This window comes from Thrips palmi, unplaced genomic scaffold, assembly GCF_012932325.1.
Source record: "Thrips palmi isolate BJ-2018 unplaced genomic scaffold, TpBJ-2018v1 HiC_scaffold_8, whole genome shotgun sequence".
In the NCBI taxonomy this organism is placed as follows: Eukaryota; Metazoa; Arthropoda; class Insecta; order Thysanoptera; family Thripidae; genus Thrips; species Thrips palmi.
The window spans coordinates 6,438,748-6,462,272 of NW_023144635.1; the positions used below are offsets into that span (position 1 = coordinate 6,438,748).

Below are 23,525 nucleotides of genomic sequence, written 5' to 3' on the forward strand. Positions count from 1 at the left end.
CGCCATCTACTGCTCTCCGGGGCAGCTTGGTGCAGCCCAAAAGCGGCGTAGTTGGGTCCCGATCGGCCTTCCGCGCGGAGGGCGAGCGCGTTCAGAGCGCCGTTTCGGCCATAACGGTTCAAGATACGGCAAAACGCTTGAAATTTTCGTCATTTGGACATCAAAATGACGTGTTTACTTGGAAGACAACTTTCAAATTCCGAAATCGGCCGATTTTTGAAATTTGCACTTAGGCCCCTCAGGCTCGGCCGTGCGATATCGTAGCACCACCAAACTTTGGCAGAGATGTTTTCTCACCAAATGGAACAGTTTGGCACCACGAACTTTTGTCTCGGTTCAATTTGAAAAAATAAGGGACGGTCTAGCCCCTCAGGCTCGGCCATGCGATATCGTAGCACCACCAAACTTTGGCAGAGGTGTTTTCTCACCAAATGGAACAATTTTGCACCACGAACTTTTGTCTCGGTTCAATTTGAAAAAATAAGGGACGGTCTAACTTAGGGCGTAGTCAACACGCCCTGCCCGTTGATTCCAATGCTCCAACATTGCCCGGAACTGTGCAGAAACCGTTCTACTCCGTTGCAGAGCCAGTCGCCCTCCTGTCCGTCAACCTCTGTGAGACTGCCAGAGAGGATGAACTCGAACCAGGACCAGTAGAGGAGGATGCGGGGAACGTCCGCTCCGCCTGCCTCAGGGAAGCAGAGGCCGTTTGAAGAACGCGCCGCGGCGGTTTCGACGTCTCGACGTCATTCCGTCAGGTAGGTTAGGTTTTTGAAATCACTGACAGAGAGTCGGTTGTCACTGTCGGTACACCGAACGATTGAGATTGGTGCGACGGAGCAGCCGTCTATTTACAAGATGGCCACTCCAAAACATCATATTCGGTGGCGTGCGAAAAGTCAGAGGCGCGGGGCGGGCCAGGTTGCCCCACAGAGCCGGCGACCTGTCCCTTCCCTTTGGCTGTGTTTATGGCCGGGCGATATGAGTGAATGACACCCCGGCATGGCACGGCACGGCCTGAGCACTGAGCAGATCGCAAGCTGCACTCGTGCAAACCTGGTCTGGATGTCAGAAACCTATCTGGAAACCTGATCAAAGTTCGCGCACCTCTGAAAGCTGAAAACTTATTCTAACAGTCTGTAGAACTCAGACCATCAATATCAGAGTAAGTTTTCAGAATTTCAGCTATCAGAGGTGCGCGAATTTTGATCAGGATTTCGGACATGTTTCTGGCATTCTGACAAAATTTACACGAGTGTGTTCGTGAGCTCTGGGACGGTTTTCAATGTCCAAGTCCTAGTTTCAGGTTAAAATGATTTTTTAAATGTGATTGAGGTACCCACCATAGCCAGACATCTCAGGAAGGCTGTCACCAAATTTCGTTGTTCTACGTCAAACCGTTTGGCGTCCAGCGCTGCAACAGTGCGAAATGGTCTAACCCAAGACTCAAAAATGTGTTTTCAACGAAAGCGCTGTACTGCCCTGGCGGATTGACTTTGTGTTGTTTTATACTTTATCTGTTAAAATATAAACAATTTATCTCTTTCCGTTTGGTTTTTATGACGTTTTTACAAAAGCACTGTTTTTGGAGTGATGTCCCCCCTTAATTACCTTTTCTGCAGAACAGCACTCTGCACTGTGCTCTCAAATGTCTCAATCATGATCAGTTTGCCTTGAAACTATTCTAGACGCTTCTTTGACTCATGAATTAGTCTCACATTAAGGGTGTCCCACTCTCCGATTATGTCACTCGTGTAATTCTTGTCAGAATGTCAGAATCGTGTCTGAAAGCCTGATCAAAATTCGGACACCTCTGAAAGCTGAAAACATGTTCCGACATTCTGCAGAACCCAGGCCATCAATATCGGCATAAGTTTTCAGAATTTCAGCTTCCAGATGAACGCGAATTTTGATCAGGATTTTAGACATGTTTATGACATTCTGACAAAGTTTGCACGAGTGGCCGAGTGGTATTCGTTTTTCAATCCTCAATTGCGTTTATTTCGCAGTCCGACTCGAGCTCCAGTGGGATGGAGCATGTTCCTATCAGTGGAACGTGCCCGGCGGGCCTTGAAGGAAGAGGTGCAGAACCTAGCTGCCTTGGCAAGCAAAGCCTCAAAGTCCAACGAAGCAGAGGTCGCGGTACGGCAAACTTTTTGTCTTTTTCGTCGTTTTTGTTTTGAGGCTGAAAGCCCCACTGCAAGAAAAAGTGTGAATAGTACAACAAATGTACAACAAAAACTGTACAATAAAAGTACAACAGGGATTGTAGAAAGTACAACGAGAATTGTACAAACCACAACGAGGCCTGCACTGCCCAGCACTCGTCATGCCGGTTCCATTGTACTTTGTACAACAATTGTTGTACTTTGAAAGTACAATAAAAACCTGATAAAAAATTTGCCAGAAATTTGTGTACTTTTGTTGTGGTTATTTCCTGCAGTGCCTAACGAAGTATTTTGAGCATATGCAACACTCTTTGCTTCTTACTGACTTTATCGTCAGTGGGTTCTACTGCCCACAACAATAAAACGTGGTGCTTAGATACGTCCAATTTACTCCATAAAATTAGTTAGAAAAACATTTTTGTCGACAAGTTTTGACAAATATTTAAATATTAATTACGAAAGGGAAAATTACGTATTATTGTTGCACAAACTACTGGAGGTGCTTCTGACTTAATGCTAATACCATGTACTAAAAATCACTAGCTAGTCTGAGAGTGAAGGGTCATTAGAGTGTGTATATTTGACTTTTGTTTACTGTTGCAGTTAGAAGAAAAGCGTGAGGTGAAAGACCCGTTGCCCCGACGGCTGACTGGTGGTCTTAATAACGATCAGGTAGTTAATCGATTGGAGCTGCAGGTAAGTTGCTCATTTTACCAAACAATGTGGTCCATAGGTTTCTGGAACCGAGAGAACATAATGTTGCGTTTACAGTCCGCGACTTTCCACCTTATTTTGTTGCAATGCCGTTGCAGATTGATGCGCTGAGAGAGAGCAACGCCCAATTGCTGGTGCGTCTGTGGGCAAAAGAGGAGGCTGACTTACAGGTAAGGAAGCGTCGCCTCGCTCTGCACAGCACCAATTTGTCACCCGGTCTCGCCGGCCAAGTCTTTTCAAGCAAAAACATGTTCCTCATTCAATAATTTGTGGGCATAACACAGCATTGTTGTTGTGTAGAAAATATATGGTCTTGTTGCTGGGACCCATTTGCTTACGATAGCGCCTTACTTTCTAAATATTCGGTTCATGAAAATTATTTCATATATGCATGTTTTGGAGCAGCACTCTTCCCAAGTGTGTAGATGTATAAACTTGATGCACAAGTTAACTCAATATGAACAAAATTTCTTGGGGATTGAAGACTTAAGGAGGGATATCACTCCGAAATGGTCAAAAAATTGCAACCTTTTTTATTAGTTTATATTATACATCATTCCCTTCTGCGTCAAATGGCGAAAACTGAAATCCAAAATTTAAAAAAAATGCAGTTTTTAGAGGTTGTGGGCTGCAACCATGCATACGGTAAAAGCCCAGTTTCCCCAACTTTGATCGCGTTTTTCTCGGAATATGAAATTGCAAACGGTTACAGCCCTCTAAGGCGCAGTTTTTGAGCCACAGCGGTGAGATTTAGCATGGAAGCTCCTACGACATGCCGCTTTGGTGGATAGCAAAATAATTTGCATTGGTCAATTTTCATTATTTATTGAACGTTCAAAATTAAACAATTTTGACAAAAAAATGAATCATAAATTTTTGGTATCTAACAAATATGACTGGAAATGATTTTCAAAATGTGATTGAGGTACCCACCATAGCCAGACATCTCAGGAAGGTTGTCACCAAATTTTGTTGTTCTAGATCAAATCGTTTAGCGTCCAGTGCTGCAACAGTGCACTGCAAATCCAACTGTAGGACAGGTCGACTTTTTAAGGCGAAGACCAGTTTGTCCTACGCTTGCAAGTGTCGACCAGCTGTTTCCAACGCTTTAAAGTGTCGACCACACAGTGTCCGACGCCAAGTGTCGACCACAGCATGTCCGACGGCTGAAGTGTGGGGCCACAAGGAAACTCAGTGTAATTTGCCGTAGGACAGTGTCCTACACATGCAGGCGACGCCTTAAAGTGTCGACCTGTCCTACACATGGGTTTGCAGCGTGCGAAGGATCTAACCTAATACTAAAAAATGTGTTTTCAACGAAAGCCTTGTACTGCCCTGGCGGATTGAATTTGTGTTGCTTTGTACTTTATCTGTTAAAATATGAACAATTTACCTCTTTTCGTTTGGTTTTTATGACGTTTTCACTGAGGCACTGTTTTGGGAGTGATGACCCCCCTGAAGCAGCATTTTCTACATATCAGTGTTCGGGAAGTTTCATAGTCCTTTGCATTAGTCCTTTTTGAACAGAACTTTAACCTAGTAAAACCTTTTGCACGCTTTTGTTGATCAAAATCATTGGTAAGCCCTGGTCAGAGCGCGGATAAGAGTGTAGGAGTCACTGCCTAATGTCAGTGCTCGTATATTAACTCTCACTCAAACTTTTTTCTTATTCATCAGACAAATTCGGATCTACGCCTTGAGATCAAGAGCCTACTACGCCGCCTGAACGCTGTCGAAAATCTGACAAGGGTACGGACTTCAGACTCTGTATAATTTTTTTATGTCTGAATATGCTCTGATCGGTGAGCTCACCTTCCGGTTTCTTTAGTTTCAGGTTGAAGAGAACTACAAGTTACGGAGCAGCATGATCCATCTGTCACAAAATCTGGAAAAGTCTGAAATGGAGGTATGACTGGCTATTGTTACTAGCAGATCCACCGTGCATCTAGATATCGCTTTGCTAAAACAAAAGCATTTTTGTTCCAGAATAAAGCTGCCATCCAAAAGTGGTGCGACGAAGTGGCGAAGTGGAAGTCCGAAGTGGAGAAGCAGAGGAAGTGTTATTCTGATTTGATGCATAAGCTGTTGAGATCCACGCGAACCGCCGGGCAGGTGCAGGTGATCGGGCATTGGAGTCGACATAAGGAGGCGGAGCTCTCCCAGCGGAAGGGAGCTTCGGCCAGGGAGAAGCAGAAGTCTGCGCCATATCCCGTGGAGTCAAGAAGAGCCGCTAGACAGGAACGCGTCCTTGATGTGGAGCACAGTCGCCCTCCAGCTTCATTCTCAGCACGTTACTGACCTTTGCTCATTTCGTCAGTACTTATGCATGTCATTTTGGGCAACCATGTACTTTTTCATTCTTAAAGATCTTCTTAAGAAAGATTAACTAATCTACTGAGTCAGTAGTACTGACATTTTGGTTTTGAACAAAATTTTACAATGGAAATTAGTCATACTTACTTGAAAAATACTAAGTATTATTGTTGCTTACGAATACGTAGTCATAAGGAAAAACTCAGTAACGTGTTGAGAGTGTGGCCTCCTGTCGGACTCCGAATGCTCTGTTGTCTTGCAAGTAAGCTGCTTTTCACACTCTCAGTCTGAAATGGATTTTTTACTCTATTGCTTGCTCACCAGATTACTGAGCGCGAGTTTGTGCATTGGCTTTGCACGAAGTTGAGCACGGGTTTTGAAAGGCATGAATTGGTGCGTAACTAAGAACAAAAGTGTGCGTTGTTGCGCTTGAAATTCGTGCAGACCGAAGCGCATGCTCAATTTTGAGCAAACTTAAGCGGAGGTAAACTCTCCACTTTTCTCTTAAGTACTTCTTAAATACAATTTTGATCGTTTCTTAGATTTAATTGTTAAAATTGCATAAAAAGTACTCCTTTAGGCAAAAGAGAAATTTAATGAACAAAATACTCTGTACAATGAACAACATCGTGCAAAGCTCAAGAGAAAGTAGCGCATTGTATGTCTTTTCTATACAGAAAACTTTGTATGCAAGAGATAAAAATTTCAGTTAACTGATTAAAAAATGTCAGTTCTAATAGACTGTAGGTGCAGGTTGAAAAAAATGTTAAAAATGCCTTTGCTTAGGTCTGTTATACTTTTCGAGAGGCCTCGCAATGTTAGTGAAATTGCAAGATGTTTTGATAACTCGCAAAATTTAACGGGATGTAACGAGCCCTCTGGTGTTATCGTAAGATTTTAAGATATCTGACGGTGATCACTCTGCAAACTAAAGTGTGTACATACAGGCTGGGCAATCCCCAGCCGAGCATCGAGGAAGCGGTTGTAGAGCGGGGGTAACGTTCTTAGGGCAGCATTCAAGGTTCCTTTCGTCACTTCTAACAATGCGTTTTTTGTGTCATATTTGGTAAGAAAAATAGTTATCTCAAATACAACTAGTATTATTTTGTTTCAGAAATGTAAATATCATTTAACTTTTGTTTATTGTGCACACTAATGTGCATTGACATTCTCTAATTTATGTTGGGCTATGCAGATCGAGTTCTTATGAAGTGTGTTTAAATATGGATTATGGACCACAATTGAAAAATAAAATTTACTTTTTTTATATAAAATATATGGATGTCACTAATATAAAGTTTCTAAAATTATCTCTTTAGCTCGGATGATGCATCCAGGAATGTTGCTAAACTTTTTATTGAGAACCTGAAACTGAAGAAACCGGAAGGTGAGCTCACCGATCAGAGCATATTCAGACATGAAAAAGTTTTTGAGATTTGCAATTTATACGAAGAAAGGGAAATTTCTGATGAGTGCCGTCGTTTGACGCCCACATACGGGGTGACTTGGACTCAATCTCAAAAATATCATTTGGAGCTTCTTCTCAGTTCATCTCACCGTTTGCCTTGTAATACAACATGAAGATGGCGATCGAGGACCTTATGAGAAGTTGTGTTTAAGTGCCCGTCGTAATCACCTCGGTATGCCGGAGTCTCCCCAGTTTTACGGCACGCCCCAGTAGCCATGGCCAATATGGAGCAGCTCGGATAACAAGACCTGTCCGCAACGGCATGATGTGCGTGATTTGCTGTCAGGGACGCCTCTGTGCGCTGTGCATCGCTCATGAAGTTGTAAACGTGTTGCCGATGTATATCGCTACTTTTCCTGTTATTATTTAAGCATTTCTATCCTAATTGATGTTTACTCATGTTTAATCTATTCAGTATTTTGACATGTAAACGATGAAATGTTTCTCTGTAAGCACATCTACAAAGAATAAAAACAGACCCAAAAAAAACTATCCCACTATCTCTGTGACAGTTGTTGCATTTGATCAATTGGTCTCAGATATAGTGCCATAGTTTTGAGGGTTCTCTCGTGGAAGGTGACCACAGACGCCTCGCCGACCGTTTCGTCCTCAACACCAATCCGCGTGAGCTGCTATCTCCTCAGGGTGAAGATGCCTCCGGGTTTGTAGTGGTGTTATAATACTTGCAAGGTAAATCATCAATTTCAGGTCACAACGCAACGGTGCGCGGCGGCACGGCCTACGTCCCAGGCGCTTCCCGCTGCACTGTCAAACCAAGTGTTTGGCACTAAACCTATTTTAGGCCCACGGGCAAAATAGAAAAACTTAGCGTAGTAAGAATGTATATATGTTTGTAACATCTGATAAATAAAAACCTTTTTAATTCTAAAAAAAAGTGTTAAGAACTTTATTCTGAACATGCAGCACTGTTAAAAATTGTTGTTTTAAAACAACAACACAATTACCAACCTCGACAACGATGTTGTTTGTGAACAAGTTTGCTTGTTTTAAAACGACGAATTCGTTGCTAATTATTTTTATGACTTATGCTGTTTCAAAACAATATTTTGCTGCCTACAAACAACCCGGACAATCTAAGAAGTGGTTACTGCGGGGTAACCGGGACTCTACTAGGTCTGTGACCTAATCGGCAATAAAAATTGATGCAAATAAGGCTGTCTACCGGTTTACAAACATCTTGTGGACGAACGACGCAACTCGTTAGTAAACAACGAAAGTCATTTGAAAACAACTTTGATCGCTAAGAAAATTAGCAACATATTTACTGCTAAATTACAACATAATTTTTTACAGTGAGGGGTGTGAAGTATGCCGCCATCGCACTTGGAGGTGCACAGTTTGCACTCTTCACCCAGTGCAAGTGAGGTGTTCTCCACGTTTGCAGTGCGCCAAAAGGTAGGGGCACTGTCAGCTACTTCATTCTTGAAGTGTGAAGGCTGCAAACTCCACACATCCAAGTGTGAAGAATCACATCGCACCAGGAAGTGCGGAGTTCTCCACTTAGTTTGCCAGTGCAGCGGCAAGCGCCTGGGAGGTAGGCCGTGCCGCCGCGCTCCGTTGCGATGTAGGCACGAGGGTTGCCTACCCTGGACTTCGCAGGCGCTTGACGTCGCCGTGTCCTGCGCGCTCCCACTGCAGCAGCAATCTGTCGCGTTCCGACGCGATGACCCGTGACTCGCGACACCGAAAGGGCCTCTGTGAGCTCACTGTTATTCGACGAATGTGACGTCAAATTCGTTAGAATGAGAGTTTTATCGCGTTCGTATGTTTGTTGCTCTCGTGTTAGTTTTGCCAGAATGTCAGAGACATATCTGAAATCCAGATCAAGATTCGCACACCTCTAAAAGCTGAAATTCTGAAAATTTATTCCAAAATTGATGGCCTCAGATCTACAGATTGTCTTTCAGTTTTCAGACGTGTGCGAATTTTTACCAGGTTTTCAAACAGGTCTCTGACGTTCTGACAAGATTCACGCGAGTGCTGCAGGATACGATTCCTTCCGATTCAAGAACCAATTCTAGACCTTTTTTAACTTTTTGTAAAATTTCGACGAGCTTCTTTGAGCTTTTCTGTTATGAGTGCTGCAGTTTTAATTTTGGCGTGGGCCTTTTTTTTAGGCACGAAGTAGCCTTATAGTATCCCCCAGGATTCAGCCTCGCTGGGATTTGATCGCGTGGCCCCTTATGCAAGTTGAAACCTCTCTGTACAATTTTGATGAGATTTTGCAGACTGGTAGAATTCTGAGACGTGATTTCAATTCTGGAATATGGTTGAAATCTTAGCGATTAATTTTGAGAAAATTGCCGTCAAAATCACTGTTTCCATAGCAAAGCTCGACTCGTCAACGAAAAGGGAAGAGAGAGGGGGGAGCCGAGCCAAACCCAACCAATAGCATGGCTCCTTTTCGCTTGTGTACAGGTTACCCCAAAAACGGTCGCTTCTTTAAAAAAGGGCGTTCGAATAAAAAACTTTCCGCGACCGTGATAGAACAGATGTAACAATAGCACAAGAGGGTTTTTTGGACGCAGTCTTTTCATTGGCACTGCCTGATGAAAATTTTTAATGGGAATGTCTTTGCTCATGCGCGGAACATTACACAGTCATACCAACATGGAAACCTACACTCATTGTGAGTTTTGTGTTTGTTTCATTTTCAATGTGTATTTTCTACCACAAAATTAATCTGTTTAAATTATGACATTATATCTGAATATATTTTGAGGACACATGTTGAAGAAAAGATTTTAAAATATTGAAAAAATAGAACATTTTTTCATTTGTCAACTCTTTACTGAATCAATAAAACAAAATTATACTTCTTAGTTCTGTCTTAGCTCTAGTTTTTGTTTGATGGCCAGACCGTGACTTTTCGGAACAGGCTTCGGGATGCCGCGCCAGTTTACGGCAATCTACTTTTGGCCTTCGGCGCTAAAACTTACCTTGGTCTGCGGCCCCGTCTGCGGCGGTTCTTCTTTGCGTGACATTCTTATGGTCTTAGGGATGCAGGGATCCTTAACTTAACTCAACATTTAACTTACACTGCTTTCGTAACGTAACATAAGACAATGTTCGTTATAGGTTAAGGGTACGGACTTATGAAAGTACTTGCAAAAGTATATCCACACAAATCCGAGACATAAAAAATTAACTTAACCTTTTGAAAAGATGTTAGAAGTAAAGGGTACTAACTTTAACTCTTATGATAACGTTATGATGCTCTTATGAGGTAAGTTAAGGATCCCTGGGTCTTTGTCGGAATCGTTACTCGAAATAGCATTGAGGATGAAATTTCCTGTAAATTTCGCACCTTTACATCCCAAGTGTTATCCATCCACACTTTGTTTCCCTACGCGGGCACAAACATCAGGGCCCTTCTGATCGTGCATCAGGTGATCCCTTATACCTGCCCGCATAGGTATCAGCAGTTACTTCGGGCTGACTTCAGGGTCTCATCGCTGTTCTCACAGATTCAGTTTATCTCAAGATGATCGGAACATAACGCTCATAGAGCACACCGTATTACTTCGTCCGAAATTACCTTTGAAATATATCCACAACGGTGAGTCGCGGGCAAGGCAGTTGGACTGAAAAATTCAATTTCCAAATTAATTTAATCGAACGCCGTTATTTGTCCGTTCCACCTGGTTGGGCACTGGTAAAACAAAGGCATAAAAATTACGCCCTGGAGGGCGTAAATACTCTTTTACGCCTTTGCAAGGGCATGAATCGTTTATGCCCTTGGGAAGGGCGTAAATGGTATAGCAATTTCAAGCAAAATTTTAATGCTCTTCCCAAAGGCATTAACGATTTATGCCCTTTAAGGGCGTAAATCGTTTACGCCCTTAAAGGGCATAATTTTAATGCCTTTGTTTTACCAGTGGGAGGAGCTGCAGACAAATATCGGTGAGCCGAAGTTGGATTAAGTTGGCGTCATCCGTACCTGGAGAGGGTCAGCTAAATTGGTAGGATCACACCGGATCACACACTAAATGTTATGTATAATTTTGTACAACACATCACAGTTTTTAGTGCAGACGAAATTTTCGTGCAATTTTCTTACGGAAAACTGCGCATTTTTCGCCATTTCTGTACAAACTTGTACAAAATTTTGTGCAAATTTGTACGAAAAGTTCGTGTGCAGAAAAAACTGTGATGTCTCGTACAAAATTTGAACAAAACCACTTAGTGTGCACTTCTGGACAAAAAAAGAGGTCTGTACCTGTAACAGAGGACAAATTACGGCTGTTGACTGCATTAATTTCTGCAAGCTGATTCTTGGCTCGAAAATCTGAATTCGAGTTGCCTATTTGCCAGGATGGCATCTCGCTTCGCCCGAGGGCTCCCGAACCGCAGGACGGTTTAGGCATTTCGTTTCGGGTGACCCGTCCACCGCACTGTGGCAAAAAGGTACGGAAAATTCTGCTAATTTTTTTGCCAGGATTCTCCGTAGCCCTCTTATCAATATTCTCCGTAGGCTCTTACAGTATTCTCCGTAGGGTCGCACAGTATTCTCCGTAGGACCGCACAGTATTCTCCGTATGACCTGGAAGACTGTATAGCCCTACAGAGATTACTGTGCGGTCCTACGGAGAATACTGTGCGGTCCTACGGAGAACACTGTAAGAGCCTACGGTGAATATTGATAAGGGGGCTACGGAGAATTACCACAAGCCATTTACAGAATTTTCCGTACCTTTTTGCCGCAGTGCCCGATGTGGACAGTGCAGAGACGTCGAATGGCTATTGCACTTGCCATCGGGTGCCTTGGAGAGCCTGGCGCACTTGGGCCAGCCGTGTCTGGCAACCCTGTCCTGCAGCAATAGGCCATTCCGCTGCTTGGAAAAGAGGAAGAAAAGAAGTACACAACATCCGCCCCCTCGCCTGCGGGGGGGGGGGGGGAATTCCCCCCCCCGGGGGGGGGGAAAATTTTTTTTTTTTTTTTTTTTCCAACCAGCGGAATGGCCTATTTTCTCTTATCAGGTAGGTAAGCAGCCGCCCCCAAAAACCTTTGGGGGGGATACCCCTTAAAACCCCTTTTTTTTTTTTCCCTTTTTTTTTTTTTCTTTTTTTTCCCCCCTTTCCCTTTTTTTTTTTTCCTTTTTTTTTTTCCCCCCCCCCTGCAACCACCCCCCCAAAAAAAGGGGCGGGCCCCCAGCCCCGCACCCCCGGTTTCCCATGGTAAGCACCCGCCAACCCGGTTTAAAAGTGAATTTTCCGGAAACTTTGTGTGTCAGAAATGGCTGAAACTGTCAAAAAGGACCCTGGCGAAATCGAAAAAATTTAAATTATGGGAGTTTTGAATTGGAAAAGGCTCCCATAATGAAATTTGGCTTTTTGAATTTCGAATTTGACAAATTTTGGTCATATCCGAATTCCCCAAGGTGGGAACCAGGAATTGGGGGGGCAAACAATGTAAACCCCCTTCCCATAGGGATGTACAGTCAGAAATTCCGAAAAAAATTGGTCTGGGGTTTTTTGAAATTTTTCTGGAGCCTCCTAAACAAAATTTTGGGCCCCCCAAAAATTTTAATTTTTTTCAAAAAATGCTTCAACACGAAAACCGAAAAAATTTCCCGAAAAAAGAGGGAAAGGAAACCCCTACTTTTTTATGTTTTTTAAAAAAGGGGGGCTATCCAAAAAAAAAAAAAACGCCTTTTTTCAAGAAAAACCACTTTTTTTTCGCAAGGCGAAAAAGCCCGAAAACAAAACAGATTTTTTTTGGGGGTTTTGGGGGAAAATCATAGGGGAAAAGCCCAGTTTCCACAACTTTGATCGCGTTTTTCTCGGAACATGAAATTGCAAACGGTTGCAGGCCTCTAGGGCGCAGTTTTTGAGCTACAGCGGGGAGATTTAGCATGGAAGCTCCTACAACATGCCGCTATGGTGGGTAGCAAAATAATTTGCATTGGTCATTTTTTATTATTTTTTAAATGTTTAAAATTAAACAATTTTGACCCAAAAAATTGAACAATTTTTTTTTGGCATGTAACAAATACCACTTAAAATGATTTTTTAAATGTGATTGAGGTACCCACCATAGCCAGACATCTCAGGAAGGCTGTCACCAAATTTCGTTGTTCTAGGTCAAACCGTTTGGCGTCCAGCGCTGCAACCGTGCGAAATGGTCTAACCTAACACTCAAAAATGCGTTTTCAACGAAAGCGCTGTACTGCCCTGGCTGATTGACTTAGTGTGGTTTTATACTTTATCGGTTGAAATATGAACAATTTTTCTCTTTCCGTTTGGTTTTTATGACGATTTTACAAAAGCACTGTTTTCGGAGTGATGTCCCCCCTTAAGGGAATGCTACAGGGTACAAGTCAAATGAGCTCGAAAAAGATTGTCCCTTCTTTGACCATTTCAGACTAAAGAATGCTTCAGCGAAGCCCTCTTTAACCATTCTGAGAAAAGACATGCATTTTACCTCCCATCAGGACCCAAGTAATGCTCCGAAGAACACTGTTTAATCCCTGAGAAAATCTCTCCGAAAAAAAGATGGAAAATGAATGGAGTCTCCATGTACGTGATTATAGGGTTTTTCTCCATAAAATTTCGGAGCTAATTTCTAACAGTGTATCGAAATCTCGCCTGACCGACACGGCGGCGGCGGACCCAAACGCTCGGCTCCCGACGCCACAGAGCGCCCGAGCGCCCCCGGGGGCATCCGAAGGCACCGAATACGGTCTGTTGCGGAGAAAAGATTCCGAAGTGCGCCACCCGATCGGCAGGCCGCGCGTGCGCCTGGCTGGGAGCTGCCGCGCCCGACGGACGCCCGGCCGGCCGAGGCCATTTTCAATGTGCCCGGCAAGACCCGAAAGCGTCCGGCGGCGGGTCCCGAAGCTGCCGGTGTGGCAAGCCTGGCTCCTACCTCCCCTGTACTCTGTGGGGAAGTGGGCTGGGCGAGGGGGCAGGGGGCCGTACACACCGACGCTCCCCTGTTTGATTCCGCGAGATTTATTGACCCGTCGGCTCCACCCAGTCTGGAGCTGAGCGCGCCGCCGTACAGACGCGAAGCCTTGGACCAGCCCCACACGGTTTGGGGAGCGCAGAAACAGAAAATCAATTACTGTATAGACGGTGACTCTCGTATGTAGCACACGAGCTCAGCAATCAATTTCAGCAGGTGAGTCAGTGGGGCCGCGAGCTAGCTTTAAAGGGTTTGCCGGTTTGCCTCTTGCACTAATCGTTCACGTCCGTCCAGGCTTCACCCACCCCCTCTCATTTAGATGTTGGCTGAAAAACGCCTATTTCGGCATTTTGCCAGGCGTTTGCCTGTAACTACGCGAAAAGGGTGGCTGAATGGAGTTAAAACTCGCCGCACCAACACTCACTTGTTTACAATAAAAGTCAGTGCTGGACTCCTGGAATAACTCGCACGGCTGTTCTCGTCCCAGCACTCAGGCAGCCCTTGGTGGCTGACTTGGCGGCTGCCCCGCCCGGACCGTCCGCTCGCTCGCTGCTCTTTTCCAAGGCAGACGATGCCGTCCCACAACACGCAACACCGCAGCAGAGGTGAAGGATCGACTATTTGTAACTTATGATTTCTCCTAGACAATGTATAGTGCTCCGCAGAATTTGGCACAGCGGACAGAAATCAGACGTCTGTCTCAAGATATCTGAAAGTGCCATAGGGTGGCCAGGGCACCCCTGTGTCACTTGGTGCCCCTGCCACTAGGTGCCCCACCCTCCCTTAGAACAAAATTCCCATTCCAGTTTGGATCCACTGCAAATGCAACGGTGATACTTTAGCACATTTTTTGGCGATACAATTGAGTATCGCCAATTAACAGCCTTACGGAAAAGTATTGCCTTTAGAACGGTGATACAAAACAGTATCGCCAAAATTTGGCAATACTTTTTGATATTGCCGAAACCACGGCATTAAACCAAGGTCTTCTCCCCTTGATTTGTTCGACGTTTATTGCCAAATCGTGGCAGTACTCCAAAGTATCGCCAAATTTTGGCGATACTTTTGTGTATCGCCGTTTTGAAGGCAATACTTTTCCGTAAGGCCGTTCATTGGCGATACTCAATTGTATCGCCAAAAAAGGTACCAAAAGTATTGCCATTGGATTTACAGTGTCGATTCAGTGGGCGAGCGCCTTACGACTCCAGGATACTGTCCCGCCGAGCTCCTCTGCGTGGCGGGACTGCCTACCCAAGCTGCGTAAGGGGCCATGGTCAGGACATGACTCTGATGGAGTACATCCCAGAGGAGACCATGGTTTCACGCACTCCATTTTTTTGAAAGAATTACTTGTGTTATTGGAACTTTTCTTTTACTCGATGGGTGCTAAGAACAAGATCCGTTCTCATTTGGACGCGGGGAAATCGTCCGATCTCGTTTGTCCGTGTGGAAAAAGTCCGATCTGCCCAAATACGGGAGAGCAACTACTATTTTTAAGGGGGTACACCAGTGAAAATCGTCAAAATTTTGCCTTCTTTTTTATTTTATCTTATTTTTCTGCTATTCATCCCGAGTCGAATGCCGCAAACCCCACCCCAAAATTCCAATTACTTTGGCTTGTGCACATTTTTGAAGTTGTTAACAAGCTAGGGCCCGCCCTTCCGTCGAACCGAGTTGCCAGCTCCGCTTCGCTGCGCCGGCAACTCGGTTCGACAGGGGGCCGGCCCAGCTTGGCCTGCCGGCGGCCTTTTCTCGGGCCTTCGGCCCTCGCATCAGACCCAACTTGGCCAGTCGAAGGCCCGGGCCTTCGGCCCGCTCGCATCACACACCCCGTGAGCGGGTAAAGCAAAGTTATCGATGTACCATCGTGACTTAGGCCCGCCCTTCTATTCACAATATGCAATAGTCCTTACACTTTTTACTCCAACTGTCCTTAGAATATGCCCATTTCATTTGTCTTTTCGCCCTCATTCCGAAAATACCCATATTTGCCATGCTACTGCAACTCCTTGCAATAGAGGCACAGCAGGAGCGCAAAACGAGTCCGTCGCACTTTTTCCCATAACTCATGAAGGCGGGCTCCTGGACCCCCTTCCGACCCCTCGTTTAAGAGGTCTTGCCAAGACCTATCGAAAACTTCAGTAAAAATTTTCAGTCGGTCGACCCCCTTTTTTGAAGATCCTGATGTGACTAATAGACGAAGTCGGGCTCCTGGACCCCCTGTCCGACCCCTCGTTGAAAAGGTCTTGCTGAGACCAATCGAAATCTGCAATAAATTTTTTTAGTCGGTCGACCCCCTTTTTTGAAGATCCTGATGTGACTAATAGACGAAGTCGGGCTCCTGGACCCCCTTTCCGACCCCTCGTCGAAAAGGTCTTGCTAAGACCAATCGAAATCTGCAATAATTTTTTTTAGTCGGTCGACTCCCTTTTTTGAAGATCCTGATCTGGCTAACTTGTAAAAGCGGCCGATGGGGTCGGGACCAGGTCCATTCATCTTGTCTCATCGCCCCGATTCCAAAAATACCCCTATGTGCCCTGCTAGCACCAATAATGGCGGAAATCCCCCTCCCGCTCATGTAAACCATGATGCACCTGCAGCAGCCCTTGTGCGACCCGGACGGGATTTGCACCACCGGATTATTTGTTTGGACGGTACTCCTGAAGTACCCTCCAAATCTGGTTACTCTAGCTCAACTCCTTCCTTGTACACAGACGCCAACAACAACAACAACAACAACAACAACAACAACAACACACAGACACAAAGGCAAATGCATAGGCCCTCCCCCTATTTTTTGAATAGAAGGGCGGGCCAAAAAGGTTATTATTCCTGGATATTTTGGACCAATTGTGAACGTTCAGCTTTTTCACTTGAAGTTTAATTACAAAACCCTTGAACCACCCAAACGCAGTTAAAAAGAGGGTCATTTTGGCGCAAAACGAACTTAAATACGTCAAATAGCGCATTTATAATCCGAAAAAACCCGTCAAATCTATGTTTCTACTAACAGGGCTTTTTCTCAAAACACCTTTTTTGTACCTTTGTGCCACTCTCACGGGCGCAAAAATTGAGATAAATTAATGCGGTTTGCGGCAAAATGTTCGTTAAACTTGCGTCTATGGTCTGAACCTCGGAAATGGCCATCCCATAAATAGGACGTGAGCTGCAGCCATGAAAGCGCGAAAAAATTGGTTAAAAAATTTCTTTTTATTTTTGCCTTTTGAAAAAACAAATTTAAAATCATTCTTTTTGCATGCTCGTGGTTCAGACCATAGCCACATGTGTCCTGTTGAGAAATTTTCAAATCCCGTGCTCGAGGCTCAATCCAGAGAGGCGGAATCGTGGCAGGAGTGAGACGAGGTCGCAGAAAAATGAAGTGCACTGGCGCTCCGTCTTGCCATCGCCACCCCGACCTCCCATACTGATTTTTCTTTTCTTTGATATAATTTTGAGCCACGAATAAAATATCAATCGAATACATAGGTTACTTTTCTCAGAGTGATCGTTTTCAAAACCTCTACATTTTCACTGGTGTGCCCCCTTAATACGCCGTATGAACAAATGAAGTTCCTTTTAGTTGAATAATGCTATTTAGACATATGAGGTAGACGCCAATGATTGCGGTGATATTATATTTTGGAACTAATTATGTGACATCACGCCTTGTAAAAGATTTAACATGCGGGCAACATAACCTCAAACTCGAGAGTCCGCGTGAGATCGGACTTTTTCCAAGGGACAAATGAAATCGGACGTTTTCCCCGCGTCCAAATGAGATCGAATCTTTTCTCCACGGACGAATGAGAACGGAATATTTTCTTAGGACCCATCGAACTTAGAATATGCCAAAATAGAGGTACTCCCTTCATTTGCCTAATCAATACCAATGCAAACTGCTATAAGGCCGCAAGCTACAGCACTATGTGGCCAATGGGCTCTTGCGTGGGAAAAACTCCATGAAGAATCGCTTCCGTAATATGAAGAAAATGGAGGCATTGTAAAATCTACGTAGATATGCTTCGTATTATGAAGCGAAATCCTTCGTTATACAAAGCATTTCATTGTTATGAAGAAATGCTTCGAAGGCTTTAAAGAGTGTGCAATCACACTTGTCCTTGGTATTGCCGGTGTGAAATGGACGCGAGTTCACTGAAACACAAACGTGAATTCCATTTTTGTTGCAGGAAGTTTTCCTGCATGTGCGTGTTTCTACGAGAAGCCGTTGATCCGTGCGTGGAAAATGAGACCTGCTGAGGTGGGTGGCGGTGTGCCCGTTGCAGGCGGGAAAGCCAACCAACAACCAGCTAAGAAACAACAACCAGCTGAGGAACAACAACCAGCTCAGCAACGACAACCAGCACAGCAACAACAACCAGCTCAGCAACGACAACCAGCACAGCAACAACAACCAGCTCAGGCACAACCAAGGCCACAACAACCAGCTCAGCCACAACGACGAGCTCAGCAACAACAACGAGCTCAGCAACAACAACGAGCTCAGCAACAACAACGAGCTCAGCCACAACAACGAGCTCAGCAACAACAACGAGCTCAGCAACAACAACCAGCTCAGCCACAACAACGAGCTCAGCAACAACAACCAGCTCAGCAACAACAACCAGCTCAGCCACAGCAACCTGCTCAGGAGCAACCAGCTGAGGAACAACCAGATGGGTAAAAACAGTTCGAGGAATCCTATTTAAATCATCTTATCTGGGCGTCTGAAATTGAAAGATCAAAGAAACCAATAATGCATGAAGAAATAAATTCCGTTTACACTGAAAAGTTGCATATTATTCGTAATGATTCTCCACACCTTAAACTGAGCATTATCCGTCCGTAGCCCTTTAGCAATTTGCTCCGCAAGACTAACAGTCGTCTCCCCATTCCGTTTTTTGAACGTGACATCACGTTGAAACGAATGTGACTAAATACCACGTTCCTTTAGTTTGAGCATGATGTCACATTCGTTAGAATGTGAATGAGCAAGTTTATGGCTGATTCACATTCAAACAAATGCGACACAGCACCCAAATGAGCGTGGCTTTATGTCACATGTCGTGTTCTTGGAATAAGTGTTCACTGAGAATCCAAACGCTATGAGTATAGCGTCAATTGGTGCAATACAAAAGCATTGCACATGAAATGCAATGCCTCCCCATTCCCATGCATTAGCATAGGGCATTTTCGGGATGCATTGCACGTAAGGTGCAATATGGCTGAGGCATTGCACGTATGGTGCGATATCTCAGCTGTATTGCACCATACGTGCTATACGCATAGCGTTTGGAATCTCAGTGTTGTTTCAGACCAATGAGTTGCACATAGAAGACTGTGACAAGAGAGCTGTACAGAATATGTTGGTTTTTGAGATTGGGCCATTAACACAAGTTGTTTACAGATTTCTCCGTAACTTTATGCCCACAGTGTGGTGGATGACATGCATGACACTTGACATGCATGCTATGATAACAGTATCGCACGCGAACGCACTTATGAGCCTGTGTTAATGTATATCCAGGATGGCAGCAAAATAGTGCACAAACACTTTCATTCCAGGAGCGTGACAGCTCATTTTACAGTGTGGGCCCAAACAAATATTTTTCTCAATCTCACATAGAAGGAGGATTGTTGATTTGGACGGCTAACCACCAGCGGTGGCCAACACGGACGCACTGAAAACATAAATGTGTGCTGAGTACTCATTAATGTTTACAGTGAGCACTTTGCAATTAATGATGGTTTTCTTGTTGTTTTCAGCCCGGATCTGAGAGTGAACGACATGCTAGACGATCTTCTTCTTCAACTCTTCCGGATAAAGCATGCACACACTCTCAGAAAATTCGTTGCCGCCATTTGCGAGAAGTGGCAGATTGTATCGCATAGAGGCGATGCCTGGAGAGCCATTACAAGTATCGTGCAGTTCCTCTCACTCTTGCCGCCCGAAGACGCTCCAGTCGTTGATTACCTGTATATCAGTCTTTTCCTCTGGCCCACTGAACGACGAGTCATCCCCAATCAGCAAATTGTCCGTGACTATTTTAAACTACTCAAGCATAAAACTCTCCCCATGGTTGAAGACAATAAGCCACGATCCCTACGCGAAAGGTACCTAGAATCGATTTGGCGCAGGCGACACCACCTAAAACGGGTGGCCATGGTATTGGACAATACGACAAAAACTGACATGGGTATGAGCTCTTTGTATGTGCTATCTCACATGTTCTACCTTGAGGAGATAATTATCTACGTGGATAGTGACTTTGTTTACAGAAGGGACCAACTGCCGCTAGCTTTTTCTCATCTAAGAAGGGTCGAGGTTGTCGAGGTAGAAGTAAGTTGCAGGCAGCATGATTTAATAAAAGATCTGCTGGTAGAGCGCCTTGAGAGTGCTAAATTCCGTCCAGGTTTCCCGCTTCGACTCGACCTGCTCACGGCACTAGTGGGGTGCCAGAAACTGACTGACCTGGACGTTCACTGGGACTACACCCCGGTCTATCGCACTCTGCCTGCCCTGAAGAGCGTTTACGTTCATGTTCCCCTGGACACTCCAAGTATGTTAGATGAAATTGAGCGGGCCTTTGTCTCAGCGTACACGCCAACCTTAGATTACTTGCATGTAATAATTACGTGTAAGTTCTGGTCGAAATACTATGACACCATAATGAAAAACTGCCGGAGTGGGGTGAGGGCCGTGGAAGATCTGGGATTCAAAGGAAGGCTTTCATGGGTTCTTCGGCAGGAGTTTTGAATTGATCCGTCTGCAGAGACTATTTAAAGGAGATGATTTTATTCAGCTGGGCTCTTGGTTATTGGCAAAGTTTCGATTGTAAATTTACGAAAATTTTTCATTACAATCGAAGAATTCTGGTGACTTCGTTATACCTGTATACCTTACAACCTCTTGTTTCGATTTTTTGAATAGCATTTGACTGATTTACTGTCAGAGGTTTAAGGAATTTTTATCATAAATCCGTATTGACATGCGTGAATTTGTGTTGACGGACATTGGGCTGAATAGATTTAATTCTTATGAGGCGTTATGTCTTATTATAGATTATGTGTATCACTAATATACAATATACAGACTATGTCCTTAGCTCGGATGACGCATCTGGGCATTATTGCCAGACGTTGCTAAACATAACTGCTTGTGTTCAATCCATAAATGGCATAAAAAATAAGCACTCAAGGGCATAAACAGACTTTGACAGCCTTTCAACCCTCGCTTGGGGAATCAATATGTGTGTAGTGCACTTATTCATGCCTATGGAATTCTGGACGTTCTTTGTTGTTAATTCTTTCTTTTTCATTCTGGGTTTGCATAGAGGAAAACAAAAATAGCGTAACTTATTTCTTGCGTGACTTCTGTGTTTAGCTCTGTGCCAGCACTGTTGCAGCGGCAGCGAATCAATTTAATCATAACAGTTAAAAAACCAAAGTAAGAGGACTTGTTTGGGAGAATGCCTTGGTACCGTAGGCCGGGGTAATGAGACAATTTCGGGGTAATATGAGACGCATGATTGTTATCGTTAAAACTATAATGCTTGTGGCTTGATGACTTTTCCCTGTCAGACTTCACGGTGAAAAATGTTACCAACACAGAGTAATTAATTTTTTAGAGCAGTGGCTCTCTTTGTGGCCGAATAGCGAGCTCAGAGTAAATCTTACGCAAACCAAACTCCGTCTCATACTACCCCAAAATTGTCTCATATTACCCCGGCTTACGGTAGCATTAAAGACCACAATGTGTCCTGTTTTTTTATTTATTTTATTCTTGTATGTGTGTTTTAAGTGATGTTTATTGTTTATTCACATGTGTATATTTTTTTATTATTCTGACATGTCAATGAAACAAAGTGTCTCTGTAATCACATCTACATAGAATAAACAACCCCCCCAAAAAACTATTGTACCATCTCTGTGACACTTGTTGCATTTGAATTCCAATGGTCCCAGACATGGTGCCATAGTTTTGAGGGTTCCTTCGTAGAAGATGAGCACAGACGACTCGCCGACCGTTTCATCCTCTGCACCAATCCGCGTGAGCTGCTAGATGTCCTCAGGGTGAGAATGCTTTTGTACTTGTGATGTTGGTATTGGTGCAAGGTAAGTCATCAATTTTCACAGACCAATTTTGGGCCATTTTTTAATTTTTCGACGGGGCTTCTACTTGCCCCTGAGTAATGAAAAGTGGTTATAATTTTGGCATGGTTCTTTCCCAGCGAGGGAATCTTCTCGTAAAGACAGTGTCTTGCCATAGGAGGTTTCGCGATGTTACACCGGTACTCGTGTGAATTTTGTCAGAATGTCAGGAACATCCCTGAAATCCTGATCAAAATTGGGGCACCTCTGAATGCTAAAATTCTGAAAGCTGATTCTAAAATTGATGGGCTCAGTTCTACAGAACGTCAGAATACGTTTTCAGACTTCGGAGGTGCGCGAACTCGGATTGACCCGAGGGGGTAAACACTTCAAGAAATCGTGTACAGACTACTCGGTACGCTGTATTACGGAGGTATTACACGTGTATTACGGCCTAACAATGCAAAAATTTGGCACATTTGACCCGAAAAAGGTATTACGACCACGTGTATTACGCGTAATACACGGTTTTTGTGTACAGGGTATTACGCGAGTGGTTACCCCCTCCGATTGACCTGATCAGGTTTTCAGGCATGATTCTGACGTTCTGACGAGATTTACACGAGTGAAGGTGAAGATAGGGGCCACGATGTCGTCCGGGTTGCCGTGACGGCTGCAGCAGCAAAGCAATCAATGCACTGTGAAACCAAGTGTGGAGAACTCCACACTTGAAATGAGGGTGTGTGTAAAATGCACTTGGAAGTGCACAGCTCGAGGGGTCCTATTCAAAAGATCTTATCTGGGCGTTCCCCCCAAGACAATCTTATCTTAAACGCAGGTGAATTTCACATAGTTTGATCGCTTGGTACAGCTACCAATCAACATAATTTGTGAATTTGTTCAAGTAAATCTTAAGATGGAAGATCATAGAAACCAAAAGTGCATGTAGAAATTTGTTTCGCTTACCGTCGTATTTATTCTGATTGATCAAAATGAGTGAAATTCGCCGGCGTTTCAGATAAGATTGTCTTGGGGGGAACGTCCAGATAAGATCTTTTGAATAGGACCCGTCGAGTTAGCAGCCTTTACCTACTTCAAGTGAGGGGGTCTCTACGTCTCACAGTGGGTCAGATTCGGAAAAAGCTGTGCAAAAAGGCATTTTGTAAACGTTCGAATTTGGAAAAACTGATTGCTGTATGTGATAAAGGGATGTCTAGTGCGCCAGAAGCTGATTTTATTTTGTCCCTGCACCGCCCGTTATCGGCAGGCTGAGCGCTTCCGTCTCCGCTATTTCAAACGCTGAGCGCGAAGCGATGCGTGTCGGAGAAATCTAGTTTCTTCTTGCGCTGTTCTACGGAACGGAGGGAGGTCCAGAAATTATTTAACCTCACGACTCTGTAGTTTAAAACCTCCTCTTTCCATTGGTACAAGCGGAATTCCGTTATCGTTGATAGTTTCGGCGACAGAGCGAAATACACAAAGGAATGCAAACCACCATTTTCATGACAAACCACTCTTACAAAATAGGCTGGCAAACCTGAAAAGCACCGAAAAGCACCGCGATTTTTGTACCAACTTGAAGCTTGAAGTGTCCTCTATCGAACGCACTACGCAGATTTGTCGGCAAGTTCCGGCATAACCCGTGAGAAGCAAAACTAGGGACAGAGGGCGCGCGCGCGGAATTCGGGCCAGACCGGGCAGCGCCGTAGCCAAACGGTTTCGCCGATCGGACTCAAATTTTGTGTGCGGGGGTTTTGAAGGCCGGCGAGTCCATTTCCAACGTTATTCTGAGTCAGTGGCGTACCCTTTTCCCAGTAGCGTAGGTAAAATTACAAAAAAAAAACCT

General features: G+C 44.3%; 2 protein-coding genes across 4 annotated transcripts; both read left to right on the forward strand.

The window, feature by feature from the left end:
- Positions 1 to 589: 589 nt before the first annotated feature.
- Positions 590 to 7,214, forward strand: LOC117652964. Its single transcript, XM_034398233.1, has 7 exons — positions 590 to 758; positions 2,010 to 2,142; positions 2,772 to 2,864; positions 2,981 to 3,052; positions 4,560 to 4,631; positions 4,711 to 4,788; positions 4,869 to 7,214. Exons 1-7 carry the CDS (start codon positions 664 to 666, stop codon positions 5,178 to 5,180), a joined length of 855 nt encoding a protein of 284 aa, XP_034254124.1. The 5' UTR covers positions 590 to 663; the 3' UTR covers positions 5,181 to 7,214.
- Positions 7,215 to 13,669: 6,455 nt separating this feature from the next.
- On the forward strand, positions 13,670 to 21,505 carry LOC117652953. 3 transcript variants are annotated; one of them, XM_034398200.1, is made up of 4 exons: positions 13,670 to 13,807; positions 13,886 to 14,196; positions 17,779 to 18,268; positions 19,355 to 21,505. In XM_034398200.1, exons 2-4 carry the CDS (start codon positions 14,163 to 14,165, stop codon positions 20,343 to 20,345), a joined length of 1,515 nt encoding a protein of 504 aa, XP_034254091.1. In that variant the 5' UTR covers positions 13,670 to 13,807; positions 13,886 to 14,162; the 3' UTR covers positions 20,346 to 21,505. The 3 variants fall into 3 exon arrangements, with proteins under 3 accessions (XP_034254091.1, XP_034254093.1, XP_034254092.1); XM_034398201.1 differs by having other exon boundaries at positions 13,671 to 13,807; positions 14,079 to 14,196; XM_034398202.1 differs by lacking the exon at positions 13,886 to 14,196.
- Positions 21,506 to 23,525: the final 2,020 nt, after the last annotated feature.

Coding starts and splice junctions, on each gene's coding strand:
- LOC117652964 (XM_034398233.1), top strand. CDS start 664: ATGCGGGGAACGTCCGCTCCGCCTGCCTCAGGGAAGCAGAGGCCGTTT. Junction 2,865..2,980: donor TTAATCGATTGGAGCTGCAG/GTAAGTTGCTCA, acceptor ATGCCGTTGCAG/ATTGATGCGCTGAGAGAGAG. Junction 4,789..4,868: donor TGGAAAAGTCTGAAATGGAG/GTATGACTGGCT, acceptor TTTTTGTTCCAG/AATAAAGCTGCCATCCAAAA.
- LOC117652953 (XM_034398200.1), top strand. CDS start 14,163: ATGCCGTCCCACAACACGCAACACCGCAGCAGAG. Junction 14,197..17,778: donor CACGCAACACCGCAGCAGAG/GTGAAGGATCGA, acceptor TTTTTGTTGCAG/GAAGTTTTCCTGCATGTGCG. Junction 18,269..19,354: donor GCTGAGGAACAACCAGATGG/GTAAAAACAGTT, acceptor TGTTGTTTTCAG/CCCGGATCTGAGAGTGAACG.